The sequence below is a fragment of the Condylura cristata genome, unplaced genomic scaffold (genome assembly GCF_000260355.1).
Source record: "Condylura cristata isolate star-nosed mole 26May11 unplaced genomic scaffold, ConCri1.0 scaffold00012, whole genome shotgun sequence".
In the NCBI taxonomy this organism is placed as follows: domain Eukaryota; kingdom Metazoa; phylum Chordata; class Mammalia; order Eulipotyphla; family Talpidae; genus Condylura; species Condylura cristata.
Genome location: NW_004567113.1, coordinates 29,440,544 through 29,458,477, shown reverse-complemented (window position 1 = coordinate 29,458,477; position 17,934 = coordinate 29,440,544). Strand labels below are relative to the sequence as shown.

Below are 17,934 nucleotides of genomic sequence, written 5' to 3'. Positions count from 1 at the left end.
CTATGATCAACTGAGATTTATCTCAGGAATAAATAGACTTTTAGGGCTCTCCCTGGTGGCACAATGGGTTAAGGCATCGCATTATGAAGCTCCACGAAGCCACTGTAGCACATGTTCAATCCCCGGCCAGGGAGCTGACCCAGACCAGGCAGACCTCTCCTGACTTGCCCGCTGCTCCTCTCAGCAGTGTATGTTGTCAGTCTGCCTGTTCTGCTCCCCACTCTGTCTCTGGTAAATCCTCTCACCCCTCCCCCCCACACCTCTGGCCTGTACCCCAGTTCTGTAAGCATAAATAAATAAATCTTTAAAAACAAATAAAAATGAACAGGACTTTAGCACCATTATTAATAAATAGACCTTTACTAACAAAATAAAGGACAAAACCCACATGTTCTCAGTAGAAGCAGAAAATGCATTTGACAAAATCCATGACACCTTTTCCTGATTAAAAAAAAAAAGCTTAAATAGGATAGAAGGGAACCTCTTAACCTGGACAGGAGGCATCTATGAAAATCGACAGCTAATATTCTTAATGGTGAAAGAATGAACAAGATACTACTGATCTGTTCATGCCGTAGGACATAACTAGGACAATAGGCAAGGAAAAGAAGTCAGTCTTGGAAAGGAAAAAACAAAACTATTTATACATGTCATGATCTTACATGTAGAAAATCCTAAGAAATACACATACACACTGATTAGATAAAATAATAACACCTAAAGTTTACTAATAATAAACTAAAGTAATAATAAAGGTTAAGCAAGGTTGCTTAAGGGTACATGATTGGTGTATTTGTACTTCAGTTGCATTTCTGTACACTAGCAATAAAAAAGCCAAAAATTAACTAAATAAAACAATTCCAACTTATAATAGCATTAAAAAGAATAAATAACTTAGGAATAAATTTAACAAAAGAAGAACAAGATTGAACGCCAAAGCTGGCAAATGTCATTGAAAGAAATCAAAGAAGATAAAAATGACTGAAAAACTTAATATTGTTAAGATGGCAAAACACATCTTCCTTGACTTCCAGTGGGGTGATAATCCTGAGAAAGCCATTTTAAGTTGATAATACATTTAATATACTTAAATGTACTGATCATCTAGCTCTTCCTGGCCTGCCTTGAACATGCTCAGCACACCCTTGTATCCTGACATCCTTGCAAACAAGCTAGTTAAGAGCAAGACTCCTGCCAGGAGAATTCATGTATGTATGATGCACATACATGCTAAGAACTGAGATAGTTTCCTGAAACTTGTGAAGGAAGATGATCAGGAAAGAAGGAAGTCAAATAGAAAATTACTGTGGTTCAACTGAAGCCAGCTCCACTCAGAGAAGCAAACTTTGAGACAACCAGTGGCAAGAAGCCACTCCTCCCATGATACAAGTATTTGTATAGTTCATGCTTTAGTTTCTCAAAGTGGCAAAAAGTATACTGTCTCTTTGCCCCACTAGAAAAGGAAAGCTGGCCCTCCCTGGTGGTGCAGCAAGTTAAGGCGCAGCACTGCAAGCTGGCTGCAGCTGATTCAGTGCAAGTTCTATCCCCTGCCGTGGAGGTGACCGCATGGCGCGGCAGACCTCTCCTGTCTCGCCCGCTGCTCCCCTCATTAGTGTGCTTCGTTGATCTGCCTGTTCTGCTCCCCACTCTGTCTCTGGTGAATCCTCTCATCTCCACTGCACCTCTGGCCCGTACTCCAGTACTGTATGCATAAATAGATCTTTAAAAAAAAAAAAGAAAAGAAAAGGAAAGGAAAGCTACACAGCTGGTGTCACCAATGAAATTACAACTACCCTTGGACCTCTGGTTACCCGTGGGCCTTAGGTAGGTTGGCCTTGTTGCTAGAAGCTGGAAAAGACTTATTTTGCCTGGTTATTCATTCTCTGTCCATAGGAATCTGGGGTGTGCTGAAACTGAACAGTCTAGAGAAGTGGTAAGAAACCTACAAAATAAGTGGGAATTTGGAACTGACCTAGCAAGAAAATGAAACAAACTGGACTGAATGAGACTAGGAGGAAAGAAGAGCCATGAACCATTTCCAGCAACTGTGGGAAGCACAGCCATGGGAGGACAGCAGATCGGGAATCAGGGTCCTCTTGTGCTTTTTCACTCATGCTTTGTGTGACCGTCACCATGCCAGACCCTTCATCTGTTAGATGGATATGCCATCTCCAAGGATTATTGAGGAAAAAAAGCATGCACATAACGTTCCTGCTAGAAAATAGCTCTTCACAAATACAGCTTCATACCCGTGCTGAGATAAAGAGGATGTTAACAAAGTTTTTCCAGAGCAAGACTAAATTGACTCAGATGGTGAGAGAGATCTTTACGGAAGAGATCTTTCTCCAGGTGGAGTAACCAAGGAGCCGAGAGCATGGATGAGAGCGGGTGGAGTCCCTACTGAGCTCTGGAGGCAGGTTATACCGTTGGTTGTCTTATGTGATGAAGACACAGGGCTGAGCCTAGCAGGGAGTAAATAATCCTTTACGTTCCAGTTCTGAGCCTATGTTTTAAAATTCCAAACTTTCCTCCCCTGCTTGAGTTTTCTATGACATTCTCTGTTATAATTATTAGGTAATTTGAGATACTCCAGAGCTTCTTGAATACTGTATATTTCCACAGAATAGCAAAGTCTGGGATGAGCTTCCAAAATGCCACACAAAATATAATACTGTAATCTGACTCCCATCTCTTCTAGCAGCTCTAGTTGGTTTGATGAGGGTAGTTAATTGTGCTTTAGTATTTCATTTCAGTGAGACTCACAAATCTGTTTAGGAAGAAAACTGCTGATCAATTGCAATTGGCCCTGTTGTCATGGAAACAAGCTGCAGTGGGACTATAATTATATTTCCTTATTCCTGAAGTGAATCCCTAATCATTGCTATGGTAATTACCTAATATCTATCATCTCAAATTACATGATGCTTGTCCAAAAAAGACAAAGGATAAGGAGTAGGAGGGCTGGCCTGAGACATGTGTTAACTGCAGCTGCAGAGGCCTTTTTTGGATGGGGAGAATTTCCCTCTGTAGGCTCCTCTGCCTTGGTTAGGTGATGTCAGTGGGTCTTGGAGTATTTCTGATGCTTACAGTAGTGACTAGAAGACTCTCAGGTAGAGTGATATCAGCTGTCACAGAAAACACAACTGGTGCCCTCAGGAGGAATGGCATACATTATCTGATATACCTGAAAGGAAGGAGAACTTTCTGGGTTCCAAAGTCAGTTAACAAGGCAGCCCCGCAGACTCATCAAGATCCAGTCTGCTTCCTTTTCTTCTCATCCTCAAGAAGCAGCCTTCTGAGGAAGAAGGCCCTGGGCTTCAGGTTTGTCCCCCACTGACCCCAAGATGGCTGCCACAGTTCCAGCTGACCCCAAGATGGCTGCAGATAACACCAGAGACAGAAAGGGGACCACCCTGTATTGTGTTGTATTTTGTAAATGGGAAGAACTTCCCCAGAGTCCAGACCAGCAAACTTCTCTCACTTTTCATTATTTTTTCCCCCAGACCTTGCTATAGACATTAGTTTCTCTCAGCAGAACTTAAAAGAGTTGGTTATTCTGAGTTGGGTTATTCTTGACATTTTTTTAAAAGAGTTTCAGTGTTCAAAAAAAAAAAGATTTATTTATTTATGCATACAGAACTGGGGTACAAGCCAGAGGTGCAAGGGGTGAAAGGGTTCACCAGAGACAGAGTGGGGAGCAGAACAGGCAGGTTGACGAAGTACACTGCTGGGGGGAGGGAGCAGCGGGCAAAACAGGAGAGATCTGCTGTGCCATGTGGTCACCCCTAGGGCTGGGGATTGAACTCGCACTGAAGTGGCTGCGGCCAGCTTGCAGTGCTGCGCTCCAACCCGCTGTGCCATTATGGAGGGGCTTCTTGACATTTTTCTTAGCATACAGTGCACAGTGGGTGAGGGATGGAATGGAATGACTATAGGGCTTTCCTGGTTTGTTGTGAGTTTCTCCTCACCTTCTTTCTCTGCCACCTACTGTCCTGAGCTCCCAGCCACAGGTCCCTCATGAATCTTCTGTCTGATCGCTTCCACTTCTGCAGATAAGCATGGACACAGGCACTGGACCTGGGAACGTGTGGTGTGGTGTTGTTTGTCTGCAGGCAGAAGCACAGGTCAGCTTCTTGGGTAGAAGCAAAAATCAAAGCATCAGAGAACTGAACAAGTTGTTGTCAAGATGGCCTTGGTTGAAAGGAGACTTAAGATGCAGACCCCTAAGCACAAGGTGGTTGTTTTTTGTAATTTAAATTTTTGTATCCAGATCTTCTTCCCTTTAGCACCCAAATTTCCTTCAGGGAATTCAGCTGGCCTCTCTTCATGTACCTCTAGTAGGACTCACTATTGCTTCGGAGGACAGAAGCAAAAAGGCCAGGCCTTGAAATTTCCCTCCCACTGCCGTCTGGCAGACCTGTCTGACCAATCTCTCTCTCTCCAAGGGCTTTGACCCAACAGGTGTGCCAGGGAGAACAGCGGTCATGGGCTCTCCCTGTGGCATCATAACCATTGCAGTTCCTGATGCCTAAACCTCTAGCGCTCTAACTCAGGTCTTTTCCCCAACCTTGACTCGAGCTTCCTTTGTCTTCAGACCCCACTTATTCCACTTAATTTCCTTCTGTTTGAGTGACAGTGTTAGTTTCTGTTGCTTGCAACTAAGAACTCAGGCACAGACTGAAACCAGGATAACTTGGTGAGAGAGAGAAGCTTTGAAATAGAGACTCAATAGGATAGAAGAAGGAAGAGAAGGAGGAAAAAAAGGAGAAGTGTGGTGGTAGTGAAAGAAGGAAGATGAGAAAAGGGAGGAAAGATAGAAGAGAATTTCTGACATTTGTTGAAAGTCATGAAGAATTTTGAGGTGCAGCGCTTGAAAGGCTAATCCTGAGATCAGATTCACGGTACCCAGGATTCCAACCTCACCCTTCCCATGTCAGGAGATTTCAACAGCCTGATCAGGACTTACTAACTGGATACCAGAGACTTCAATGAGTTGAGTCAGTTCTGAGAGATGGTGTATTTATTAGCAATGAGATGAACTTGGAGGGGAGCTGAGGATCCTAGTCTACCCACACCTTTGGCGTAAGTTACTTTGGGCTTGAAAGCACAGGAGGAAGTGTCACTGCTGTTTCTCCTTTACTCCACCTCCCTCTTTCATTTCCCAAAGTTAAATGGACTGGCTGTCAGTATTCTACCCAAAAGCTCTAAGAGGTTTTAAGAATAAATAATACAGTACTCTTGGGCACACTTCGCTAGCACACAGACCAAAACACAGGGCTGTTTTAAGGACCCATTCCTGAACTTAATGTTGTGAAAGATTTCAGGACGCTCAGTTGAGATCTGGGTGAGTTGTCCCACTGTGTCATAATATATGGGATGGATTATTATGTTAAAAACCATGCTCAAAGCAATGCAAGAGTCCTAGTGAGTCCCTACCAAACACTATAATTAGTGACTATTACATTTGGATAGAGGAAGTAATGGCAAATCTCACAGTGAAATGAGAGACCTATGGCAAACTCATTGGCTTTCAGCCAGACGGACACATACATATAATTATATATCCAATATATATGACTGCATTATTCACAGAAGCCACAAGGCAGAAACAATGCAGCTGTCCATCAGCAAATTAATAGGCAAACAAAACATGGTAGATGCATGCAAGAGAATATTATTCAAACTTAGGAAAGAATGAAATGCTGATACTTGCTGCGGTGTAGACTTGTTGGTAGCGGGTGTAGACTTGTTGGTAGCCGAGATAAGGTAGCACAGGACAAACAGCTATCATTCCACATAGATAAGGTTCAAGAATAGTCAAATTCATGTAAACAAAAGGACAGGATGGTTGCAAAGAGCTGGGGGTGGGAGGGTTGGGGCGGCGTTGGGGGGGGCTGGTTTTGAATGGGTGTGGCCCTTCAGATCAGGATAATGAAAAACTCCTGGAGAGGAAACAGAGTGCTGGTCACACACTGTGAATCTACTCAACACACCACTGTCCACAGTTAAAATGGCAAAATTTATGAAATGCATATTTTACCACAGTGAAAACATCTTAGCATTAAGCACATGTGCCAAAAATGAATAGATGCTGGTTTCTGATTTGATGGGGACAGCTTTGGTACTTAAGCTGTAAAATTGGTTCACCTTCTTTTGTGTAAGACTTGCACTTGCGAGTGAACCGAGACTCTCTTGCCTTGGTGTGGTCCGGCAGCTGTGGTTCTCACAGCTCCTTTGTTCCCACAGAAATCCAAACATCTTCCAGCACAGTGTTCAATTGTGGAAGATCTTTACATATGAAGAGTAAAGTCGTCCAAGGGAACCTGCTAAGGGACCGTGTGTGGTCAGTTGTCCCTCCACTTCCCAGTCAAGTAATTCTAGTTCGCAGCTGCCCAAGAGCCATGATCCCACCATGATCTTTGTTCATTAGAACAGTTTCAAGCTGAGGTCTTTATACCAGAGCTATTCTGGTTCAATTCCAGCCCAGCCTCAAACTCTGAAACTGTGGGCAACTTTTTTTTTTTTTAAAACCATTCTTTGACTCAACCCCCCTTTCAGAGGAAAGGAAATAATCTACATTGTGGAGTTGTTTGGAATGAGAATTGGTTGACATGATTATCCAGTATTTTAAATTATATAAATTGCCAAGGGTTTAGTCTTCATTCTCCTTATATAAACTGTATTATTCAGAAAAGATACCTAGGTGACTAAGAGATTAGAGTGTCAGACAGAGACTTTCAGATAATTGTGATTAAATGTGTTTGATAAAATAGTTGACAAGTTGGAGAATTTCACCTTACAACTGGAGGCCAAGAAGAAGAACCAAGCAGAAATCCAAGATTGGGAAACAGTTACCAAAAGTAAGAAACTCAGTAGATAGTTTCACAATAGATTGGACACAACTAAAGAGAGAAGTGATGAGCTGAAAGTAGGTCAATAAGAAAACCCAAACTGAATCATACTGAGTACAAAAAAGTGGCAGATACAAAAAAAAAAAGCATAAAAGACATATGGCTCAGGGTTTAACATTGGAGAATTAGAGGAGGACAGAGGGAAAGTGGAGCCAAAGCTGTATTTGAAGAGGCTGAGCATTTCTCAAGACTGTTGAAGGTCCCCCGGTGACAGGCTTAATAAGTATCATGTACCTCAAACTGAGTAAATTAGAAGAAATTCATATCGAGCACAATAGAGCTGAAAACCAAATGCTGAGATGAGTCTTTTAAAAAGCTATAAATAAAACTCGTTTTAAAGATGCTATGAGAGTAACTAAAAACTCTGTAGTGAACATCATAATTTAATGGTGAAATATTAAATGCTTTCCAGTTGAAGACACAACAAAACCCACCATCACCACTATAATTCAATTTTGTGTGAACAGCCTAAATGGAAAATGGTCTAAGGTTTCCTTAGACAACTAAAAGTGAAAATACCGTATGTCCCAGCAACAATATTCCCACGTAGTCATCCAAGGAGAATGAGAACACTAAGTCTCATGCACCCCTAGCAGCATATTCATGGTGGCCGAGACATGAAGTCAATGTAATGTCCATTGACAGATGGCTAGATGAAGAAACTGTGAAATAGAAACTGGATACCACCCAGCTGTTTTAAAAGATGAAATCATACCTTTTGGAACAGAATGAATGAATCTGTGTGACATGAAATAAGTCAAAAAGTTAGTTACCTGCTCGTTTCGCTCATTTTGTGGAATATAAATAACAAAACGGGCTAGAAACAGATTCACACATAAGCAGTTCACTTAGAGCAAGTCACTCAATGTTTTCCAGCCTTAGTTTCCTCATTTATAAAATAGACTGAATAATAGTGCCTACCAAATAAGTTTTAAATATTATATGTCAAGAGGACTTTGGTATTATTGATGTATTAAATAGGTTAGCACCTATCAAGGTATATACCAGGTTCTCAATAAAATATAGCTTCGAATTAATATTTCCACTGTGACTGCCCTCATTCAACTCCTACTCCTAGTAATTAGTAATAGCTATTACTAATTCTTTTCTTGGTTTTCCAATATGATCACCTGGAAGTGGTGGATATTAAGTCCTAAGAAACATTCAGGATAACAAAGAAGAACAAGAGTGTGTCAATTCTTAGTCTGCCTGGAAAAAAGCCATAGGAGCAGGGAGATAAATCTCACCTCTAAGTCAAGATTGATTTAGAAACTGGAACAGAATTTGACCTAGTGCTGATACTATTATATGCACACAACGGCAAGACCTTGGAAACTAAGCATCTAAAATAGACTTGTGTGTCTACATGCTTGTATGAATATTTAGGAACCATTTATGAAACACCATGTAGAAATGAAGTCACCTACCTCCTCCCATCTGGATCACCTGAGCAAGAAGTTTAAACAGAGTAACTGTAACTGTGAATGAAAAGTGTATTTCATAGCCTCTGTGGGTGAACTAGAAGTTCATTTTATAGCATGGATCGCAGAGGCACTGAGGACGGAGAAAATGAAGCGTTTCATTTCCGTTCAGAGTTCCTAAAACTGTGCTGTGCATTTCACAGAGCAGATTGCTATTAGGCATGTCTTGTGTTCCTTAGCTGGGAGCTTACCCGTGATTCTGACAATGTAGTATCTTCTACCCTCCCGTATCCTAGCCCACATGGCATTGCATCCTGTCTCCCTCTCCCACTGACCCCCTCTTCAAGGGTTACTTGAAGATCTTCTGCCACTTTAAAACCGTTCAGCTGCCTGGCTGAGCAGGCAGATCTGTACTCTGCAGGTCTAAATTCAGCTTCTCATTCTACTGCTACTATTTGGATGACTTCAGCTTAGGTGATCTACCCCATGAGTTTCAGCTATAGCAAGATGTTGGTTGAAGGGTTAAGAAAAGAAATTCTCAGCAGTTTTTTCATCAAAGTAAAGGGTGCTGATAATGGCAGTGATGGTGGTGGTGGCAGTGATGGTAGTGGTAGAGATGATGCTTGCCCCAGATCTTACCATCAGGCAGCCAACATCCAAGGCTTGTTTTCTGACGTCCTATGCTTTGTTACCATGCTGCCTGTTACATGAGAGGATTTGGTGCTCTGTGTCCCCAGTTACTTCTAGGTATGGTGGGCCCTATGCTGCATTTCTGGAGTTCAGTTCAGAGGCACCTTCTGGAGGGTCTTTCCCTCAGTTCTGGCTTTTCACTCGCACTTTCTAGTGAGAGGGCGGGAGAAGAGGCTGTCTCTCACTCCTGGGAGTGCCCCAGCTTGCCACTGGCCTCCTGCCTGGTCTGTCTGAGAGGGTTGTGTGATTCTGCCTGCCCTTGGGCATTCCTTCCCAGAGATAAGCTAGCTTCAAGTGAGGAGCAGTGGGCTGCTGCTGCTTCTTCTCCCTGCTGTTCCTGCCTGACCTGTGCCTCTCCATGGGTGAGTCCACAAGTCCTCGAAGTCCACCCCTTCAGCTGAAAGGCTGTCGTTGTTGCCTGCCCTCCCAAGCTGCTCCATGGGCATGGGACCCATCAGATGCACTGACACACATCTCTCCCTGTTTTGTCCCAACTTCTGTGACCGGCCGCAAGAAAGGAAGGCAGGAGGCAGAAAGGCTGAGCAAGCAGAGTTTATTGCTCCGGGACAGCAGCTGAGACGGAGCCCCTAGAGTGGGGTCCGCAGCTACTGCCAACTCAATAAGGGTGAAGGGTCTCTTTTATAGGTCCTAAGCTCAGATTTCAAAGGGGGTGACTCATCGCTGTGTCCTTGATGTAAGGCCCAGTTCGCTGTCACCTTCATCTAGTCCCATCCCAATGCAAGGACCCGTTAATTAGATGCAAGGCCCAATTTATTACCACCTTATCACCTTTGGATGCAAGGCCTGATTTATTATTGCCCTTATCCAGTCTCTCAGTAAATCTCCGCATTTGGTCACTCCCAACACCCCCCCACCTCTGAAGTCAGTCCTAAAGCGTTTGTAGTTCCTGTCAATCAGCAGTGCTAACTCTCTTCACGTCTTTGTTTTAAGAGTTATGTCTCCTAGTTCAACTATAATCTGAAGGGGAAACCCCCCCCCCACCCCGCTGCTTGTTTTTCTTCTCAATCTTTACGTTACTTAGAAAGTGAGGTCGATAAGGCTTATTGGGGTAAGACTGATAGTGACAGTTCATCAGGGAAAAGGTGCTTCCAGTTCACATTTCTTTCTTTCTTTTTAAGATTTATTTATTTTTGCATAGAAAAGCTGAGGTGTAGGCCAGAGGTACAGGGGATGAGATGATACACCAAAAACAGAGTAGGGAGCAGAGCAGGCAGATCTATTGAAATTCACTGCTGAGGGGAGCAGCGGGTGAGACAGGAGAGGTCTGCTGCACCATGTGGGTCACCTCCCTGGCTGGGTATTGAACACAGGCCATGGTGGTGATGGCGCTGAGACTTAACCCCTAGGCCACCAGGGAGGCCCCCCAGTTAAAATTTCTGCAGTGCCCCGTGTCCTGGGTCCTCAGCAGGTAAATGCCACCGAGTTCTTCTGGTGTGTAGCTCTGCACTGTCTTAACGGAGACATGCTGCCTTATTCCTGTGGAACCTTCTCTCATTCCAACTACTTGGCTGACCCTTAGTCAGAGAGGACATGGTGCCAAAAACCCTACTGAATGAGACAGAGGATGTGGGTGGAGTCCCTCATCAGGAAGTACAGGGAACTGAATTGCCAAAAGTAATTTTATCACCCTAATAAAATGAAGCACGTGATTTGCATTCCAGGTCCTTCAGCTATTCTATGGGAACCCGTGCGTTTTCCCATGACAGTATTTTTATCCCTGATGGGGGAGCAGAAAGTGAGCAGACAATTCAAGCAATGTCACAGGACAACATCCTGGGCAAAGTCAAAACTCTTCAGGTAAGACAGCTGGACATGGCAAGGTCAGAGCCACAGGAGGGCCGGCTGTGGAGGCAAGTGGGGGAAGCCCGTATTTGGCCTTGAGCGTGGGAGGTCCTTGGGGGGGCCCCCTGAGAACTTTTGCTTTCTGAAACCTCACTCAGCTCCTTGGAAGCCGCCTGCCCACCTGTTGAGAGAGGCTTTGTCACCACTGTGTCGCCTATATCACGCCCCCTCTCATTTTCTCTCAGATGGTCCCCTCATTTCCCACTGGCTGTCATGAGGCCAGTACCCAAGAGAAGCTGCAGGATTTGGGTGGGAGGGAAAAGCTCCTAAGTCTGAGTGTTGGCCGTTAGCCCTGAGGCTGTCTGTCAGCCAAGAGTCCCGCAGCACTGCGTTCACTGTGCAGTCTCTGCTTGGGCTGTGAGTGGTGAGACTGTTATTCTGCTCTGCTTTTAAACCTGCCCCCAACCCCGGCCACCTTTTCTCCAAGGTCAAGCGCTTGAACCTCCCTCCTCTTCACACTGCAGAATTGGGCAGTTTTCCTACATGAGTTGAATCAGGTAGTAACTCCCTAGTGATGAAAAAACACTAACAGAACTCTGCATTGACTGTGATGGAAAGATCGGGGCATCCAGGAGATGCGAGGGGGCAAAGACCTCGGATTTGACTGTGGCAGTTGACTGCTCTGAGGGAATCCCTCAGATGCCAGGTGTGCCTCCACTTAGAGGAGATTCAGAGTCTGAGTGCGGGGCTCTGGTTTCCGTCGTCTTCAGTCTACAACACACAAAACGAATAAATGGACGAATGAATGAATGAGCCAGAAAAGAGGGACAGCTGATTTGAGTAGCTACTGACATGATGAATGAAGCATTGTACTCAAAAACAATTTTCTGTTTTCTCGAAATACCCTGGTTTCTGCTGAACATTCTCTGTTTGCTGTATCCATGTCAGGTCACCTATTCCCACGGGCACTCAGATGAATATAGTAGATGGCAAGTGGGGGAAATAGCCACAATCCAGAACCACACCCAAACGTGCCTAAATCTTACAGCTTTCTCCCTGTCTGAGACCACAGGCCTGTGCGCGTCCTTCGCCTGCCAGCATTTCCTCAGCAGCTTCCATTCATGGGTATAGCTGACTGTGCTGTTCATGCATTTTATACTCAGAAGAAAAAAACAAGGTGTCACTTGTCCTAGACTGGAGGAAGGGAAAGGGTGGTGATGGCCACACAACCTTTGACCCACCTCCTTCGTACCTTTTCTTTAGTCTTTTGTTTCCCTGAGAAGGCTGAACTCGTGGCTCACAATACCCCCGTGTCTAAGATTTCATTCCACAAAGCTTTCAAGGAGTGCTGTACAAATTTTCCAATTTGATAATGTTCTTGTCCATAACAAAACACCAAGTGCCACTCCCTGTCCCAGAAGGTGACTCTGGAGTTGTAAAATACAGCTAGTCCTGCAGTACTGAAAACAGAGAAACTCAGTAAGAAACAGGATAGCCTGTTTGACCTATTCATAGTGGGCACCATTTTAAAATCTGACCTCCCAATGAATGAAATGTTCAACAAAGACGCAAAGATTCTGTAAACACAGGAATTGTGTGCGGCCCGTAGGAATAATGGGAGTAGCGACACGGGGAGTGTGGTCCGACAGAACAGCTGTCTGGCTTGAGCGCTCTGCGGTGGATGCTGTCTACTCATACAAGCACTGTCTATGTGGCGTGGATTCACAGACTTACAGCTCTGCGGTTTCAGATTTTTAAATGTAAAGTAAAAGGCTGTGCTTTTCAAGGAGGGAAATGGGAACCATTTTCGTAGAAAATGTGATTTTTTTGGAGTGCCATGAGAAATAACTGTATCACCCCCAAAAGACTGTGCTTTATTTTTCAGTCGACTAAGCAGTATGTTCCTGGTAAGTCGCTAGAAATAGTAGTTAATTTATTAACTTGCATGAATGCTTTGCATTTTCCATGACAACGTTATGCTGATATTGATGCTTAGTAAGCAGCAATAAAGACCACCCCTTCGTAGGCTCCAGCATGGAATGAGGGTGTTCACATCAGAGGCATGTGTGTTTTTGTATGTCTAAAATCGTCTTTGTGTATGTGTGTATATTTATTACAAAGAGAGGATGGTTATGGATAACGCCTACTTAAGAGTTTTGCCATCATTATGGAGACATTCTTTTGAAATGACATTTCTATTGGAACGCTACTTTAAAAAAAAAAGTCATTTTTCTCTGGCTTATAAAACTTCTCAGTCCTTGGAAACCCTAGGAAGGGCGCCGCTCTCGACTGTGTTTGGAAAGGTCGCCCCCTAGTGTCCACACACAGTCATTTCCCCTAGAACTAAAACTTGTATGTGGCACCCGGCCCTTTACTATCTCCCTGAGTACAGAATGACTGAAAAACAGCATTCAAAAGCCTACACTTTTCTGCACAAAGCAGAGGTGCCCAACTTTCTGTGGCAAATAATTAAAACTTCAAAGGAAAAATTGCATTATTTTCCCTGAATCTAAAAGTTATACATGTGTGAAGTGAGACCAAATTTTCATTTACAAACTGTTCACAATGGCCTTCTTGAGGACCCCTTCCAGGCCAGCTAGTCGTGCCATGACTGGTGCACGACATGAAAAGCTGTGCCAAGCCTCCGCCACTGCCCGGCGGTGTGACTTCAGGTGACATCATCTCACCTCTCAGGACTTCATTGTCCCAGCAGAGCAATAAGGGGCTGCCTGTGTCAGACAATCTGAAGGGCCACCCTTCCTGTTCCTAAATCAGCCATCTGTGCAGGAGGATTCTCTGTACACCTGCTGACTTTGTCAGCTCTGCACATTGTTGCATTTGGGTTGTCACGACCTTGGTGTTCCTTCTGGATGCCCAGGGCACCATCCGGCTCCACGAGGGTGCCTGTTTATTTGAGATCAGACCAGGCTGTGAAGGAGAAACCAGCTTATGATAAACTCAGGAGTATCCCTAGCTAAGCCTGCAGGTAACTGTTAGCCTCCTACCTGCCTTTGTTGAGAAATGCTTAGCCCACTAGCCCACAGGCTGGTTAGCTCAGGAGGGAAACCTCCATCCTGCGTAGTTCCTCTCTCCTGCTGGGCTGTACTTCACTTGAAAAAAAAAACTGCCAAGTCCGACATTTGAGGATTTGGCACCTCATGCAGCTGTCAAGGACACAGAACACCCACTCTTAGCCACCTCTTTCTAGAGCAGATGTCTTTTAAATCTGTCTGCTTTTTTCTTTCAATTAAAAAATCGTTTTAACAAAGGGAGTATCTGTGTTTCACTAAACAAGACAGCAATTTCATTTTCCCTCTGCTTTGTTCTTACAGACATGGTCTGAAGAATGCTGGGAAATATCTGGGGAAATCTAAACACTGGCAGCATGAGAGCTGCAGCATACCATGTGCTTGCAATTCCCACACTGTACGAAAGGCCTCCCACGTATGGAGATGCGTTCTCTACCACCATTCTCCAGCATTCCACGGTGCAATGGAGTGGCCCAGTTCAAATGAATAGAGCCCAGTCACTTTCAGTTCGCATTCCAGTCTCAACAGTAACTCCATGTTCCCCCAACACACACACCCCCATAACAGTACCCCCATGGCATTAAAAAATAAAATGAAAAAAGGTAAAGGAGTGAAAATTTATGTCCCTGGAAACTTAAGGGCAAGCTTGTCTTCATTCTGGTTTCCAGTGGTTCCTTAGATCAAAATTTCTGCTACCCAATGCCTGCATATGGGGCAGGATGAAAGTCACAAAAAAGCTACATTTATCCTCGTATTCAGTTCAGCAACACCTGACATTGCTAAAGAGGTTCGAGTAGTGACCTTTTAATTGTCAATAAACTGCACACATACTGAGATAGCCCAGTCTCCTGAAGGTCAGCAGAAGGAGTGTTTGGAGCCGGAAGGCAGGAGAGGGGGAGAGCAGACGCCTGGGGGTCCTGCGGCCAGTCACTGTGGCCCCGGACCCCTTATCCTCCCCAGGCTGTTCCGCTGCCTCTTCCCTGACACCTGCAGGGTGTGTCTACAAGACAGACTCACGTTGCTGCCCTCTCCCTACATGGTGCCCATCATTTCCTGGGTGACCTGGATGGGTCTTCCCTCTTCCAACCTACTTCTTCCTCCTAAGCTCGCTAGCACCAGCCTGAATTTATTTTCTCTAGAGAATTTATTTCCTCTTTTAAACCAGCAACTTCGAGGACTTGCACACGGGCATTCTCAAAGACAGCACCACTGTTTCTTTTGCCAGGGTGAACATGCCTGTGGCCTCAGGGAACCCTTTGATGCTGGCACGCATTCTCCTTCCTCCTCTCCCCCTCCTCCCTCGCCCCCCCAGCTGCTGTGCCTGCTGTCTGGGCTGCAGCCTCCCTGGTACTCTTGCCCACTGGGCCTTTCCTCTGTGCCCCGCACCTGTCTCCCCATTGATCAGTTTTCTTTACTCTCCACTACATTTTCCTTTATTTATTTATTTTTTTTTTTGGTTTAAAAGGTATCGATTTCCCCTTCATTTATAAGCTGTAAAGTCGGGTCTATAGCTTCACACCTGGCTGTGTGCACGCGCTTTGCTCACGCTCAGCAACCCAGCTGCCGCTCTCACATCCCCCTCGGTCCAGCCTCTCCCCCATCGCCACCATATTTTGTTCAGCATCCGAGAGCTCTTTCTGCTGTGTTTTGCAGTGGGTTTTCTCGGGTTATTTATGGTCCAGCCGGTCCAGTCCGTTTCTTAGCAGCAGCGCCCCTTCCTGCCTTTGCCCCATGCTTTCTTTCTCCCGTGCTCCACCCCCTCCCCCTGCCCACCCTGTCTCTTTCCTTTTCTGCTCCTAGCCACGACCCCATCCCGTCTTTTGAGCTGCATTTCAATCTAGACTTGATGACATTCTGCCAAATTCTTGTTTTGTCTCGACAGCATCATGGTTTTTTTTGTTTTTGTTTTTGTTTTGTTTTTTTTCCCCAAAAAGTGCTCGAGTGAAGAACAATGTTAAACCTATTCTTTCTGGGTTGTGATGGCGGCCAAAATCCTAACTCAGTGGCATTAGAGTATTGAGCCAGGTTTCCTTGAGGCCCTTTGGAGAATTACCCTCCGTCAGGAGGAGAAAGGCTCTCATCTCAGTCATCAGGGGTATTGGCGGGATGGCAGACCCAGACAGCCGCAGGTCTCAGTCTGGGAAGACTTTCTAACACTGGGCCCACACACCAGGGAAGGGCCACGCTGGCTGGGCATCCAGGCAGCTGCCAATGCTTTCCCTAGGAGGCAGGGGCCGTGCCTGGCCACCTGCCCGGGTTCTCATCCCTCGCCCTGGGCCGGCAGTGAGACGGGCCTGTGACTTTGTAACGCCATGTCCTCTTGTCTAACGCCATCAGCTGTTCTAACCGTGCCTGCTTATTGATCTGTGTAGCGTAGATACTAACTTCTGCTTCCTGCTAACCTCATTTTTATCAGACACCTTACTCAGTCTCCTCATCCCCAAAACCCTTTTCAGCCGCTCAAGCTGTACTTCACTGGCTGCACTTGGGCTTTGGATGTGTGGTGCCAGGGTTGCCAAATGCAGGCTGAGCCGCCAGCAGATCCAACCGAAGTCCGTGTCTTTCTGTGCTCCTGATTGGCATGCCAGGGGTACCCGGCGGGGGTGGGGGGGTGGGGGGGCCGCTCGGGGACGGGTCTTGGGCTCATCTCTCATGTCTCTGCCATCTCACTGCCCACTTTGCAAGGCTGAGGGGGACCTGGGTGCGCAGGTGGTTGATCTGGTGCTCTTGAGGCCAGAGGGAGAAAGGACACTTCCCTTAAAGGACCCCTGCCAGGAACTTCAGCGAGGTGTTAAAAATGCTGCATCATCTTTTTATGTGTGCCCCTCGAGGAAAGAAAGTCGGTGTCCAGTTAATTAGAAACCATGGAGTGCAATGAAAAGAACCCTGAAAGTGGTTTTATGGTGGAAGCTCTGGATTCAAATTCTGCCTTTGGGGCCACTCACTCTTTCCACAGGGTTGACCCGCCACTCCGCCCCTTGGGGACCTCTGGATTTTTTTTAATCAAGCGAGCGGGTTTATGTTAGGATTGCTAAGGCTTTCTTTGCAGCTCTGTATGACTAAATATTAGCCAGATGGGAGATAGCTATCAGATCGTGTCTTTTCTTTTATTCCCCTGAGGCATAGAAGGGCTATTAAAGCCATGTATGTATTAGAATAGCCCCCCACACACCCTCCTCCCCTGGACATTTTTACTTTTTCCTCCCCTGGACATTTTTAGTTGTTTCGAGCGGGGGAAGAGGCCTTACGACTAGCAGAGAACAAAGTGTCCCAAGGCCAGAAGTGCTGCTGAACCCCATACAGTGCTCCCCACGACAAAAAATGACCCAGCCTCAGTGCAGATGTGCCAAGGCTGAGAAGCCCTGACTTACAGGCGCTAACGTGTTCAGTTCCACGCTGTCTGCTTTTCCTTGCTGAATCTCATTCCTTTTCCCCACCAGAGCCCACTGGTACTTAGACCCTGTGTTTGCTTATTTTCCTGTAGGGAATCTGTTTCTTTCCTGACCTGACCTTTCTCTTAATCCCAAATACTACTTGTCTTCCTAATTTTCACCCGCTTCTCCTCCCTTTGCCTAGTGTCTGAACGAACCTATGCCCGAACCAGCCCCTCTTGGCTTGCTTCCTCCCTCCTTCCCTGCCCCCCCCCCTTCACACTAGATAGTGGCTGCAGCAAGACCAGGCATAAAATTCTAGAAATAGGACAAAGTGGTTCCTGTTCCTTCCAGGATTTTCTGTTGATCACAAAATGATTTGCTAGCCCTGGGGCCTTTTTCGCCTTGGCCGAAAGCATGTACCGACTGACCAAAACATGATGTTCCCGCTAGGAACTGGACTGTGAGGACAGTCGTTGAAGTATAAATATTCAAGGGGGACGTGTCAGAAGGGGCCGGAGGTGTCCTAATGGCAGCGACTATAAGGGTCTTGATTCCCCCGTGTTTCCTGCATTTTATGTTCATGATTTTCTATACAAGTTTTGTACTTCTGAAAAGGCTTTTTATGATGAGAGGACAAGCCAAAAAAGCATTTTGTCATAACCTGTTTCCCAACTCTTGGTTCAAAAATATGGTCTCTGTACCCCCA

The 17,934-nt window shown here is 45.4% G+C and overlaps 1 protein-coding gene across 1 annotated transcript in view; it reads left to right on the top strand.

Moving 5' to 3' along the window:
• KIAA1211 (KIAA1211 ortholog) overlaps positions 1-17,934 on the top strand; it is a 125,243-nt gene that overhangs the window by 86,301 nt on the left and 21,008 nt on the right. Inside the window, exon 4 of the mRNA XM_012724220.1 lies at positions 10,705-10,840. Within this exon, the coding sequence (XP_012579674.1) occupies positions 10,721-10,840 (120 nt within the window). The 5' untranslated portion in view covers positions 10,705-10,720. The remainder of the gene's footprint in view (positions 1-10,704; positions 10,841-17,934) is intronic.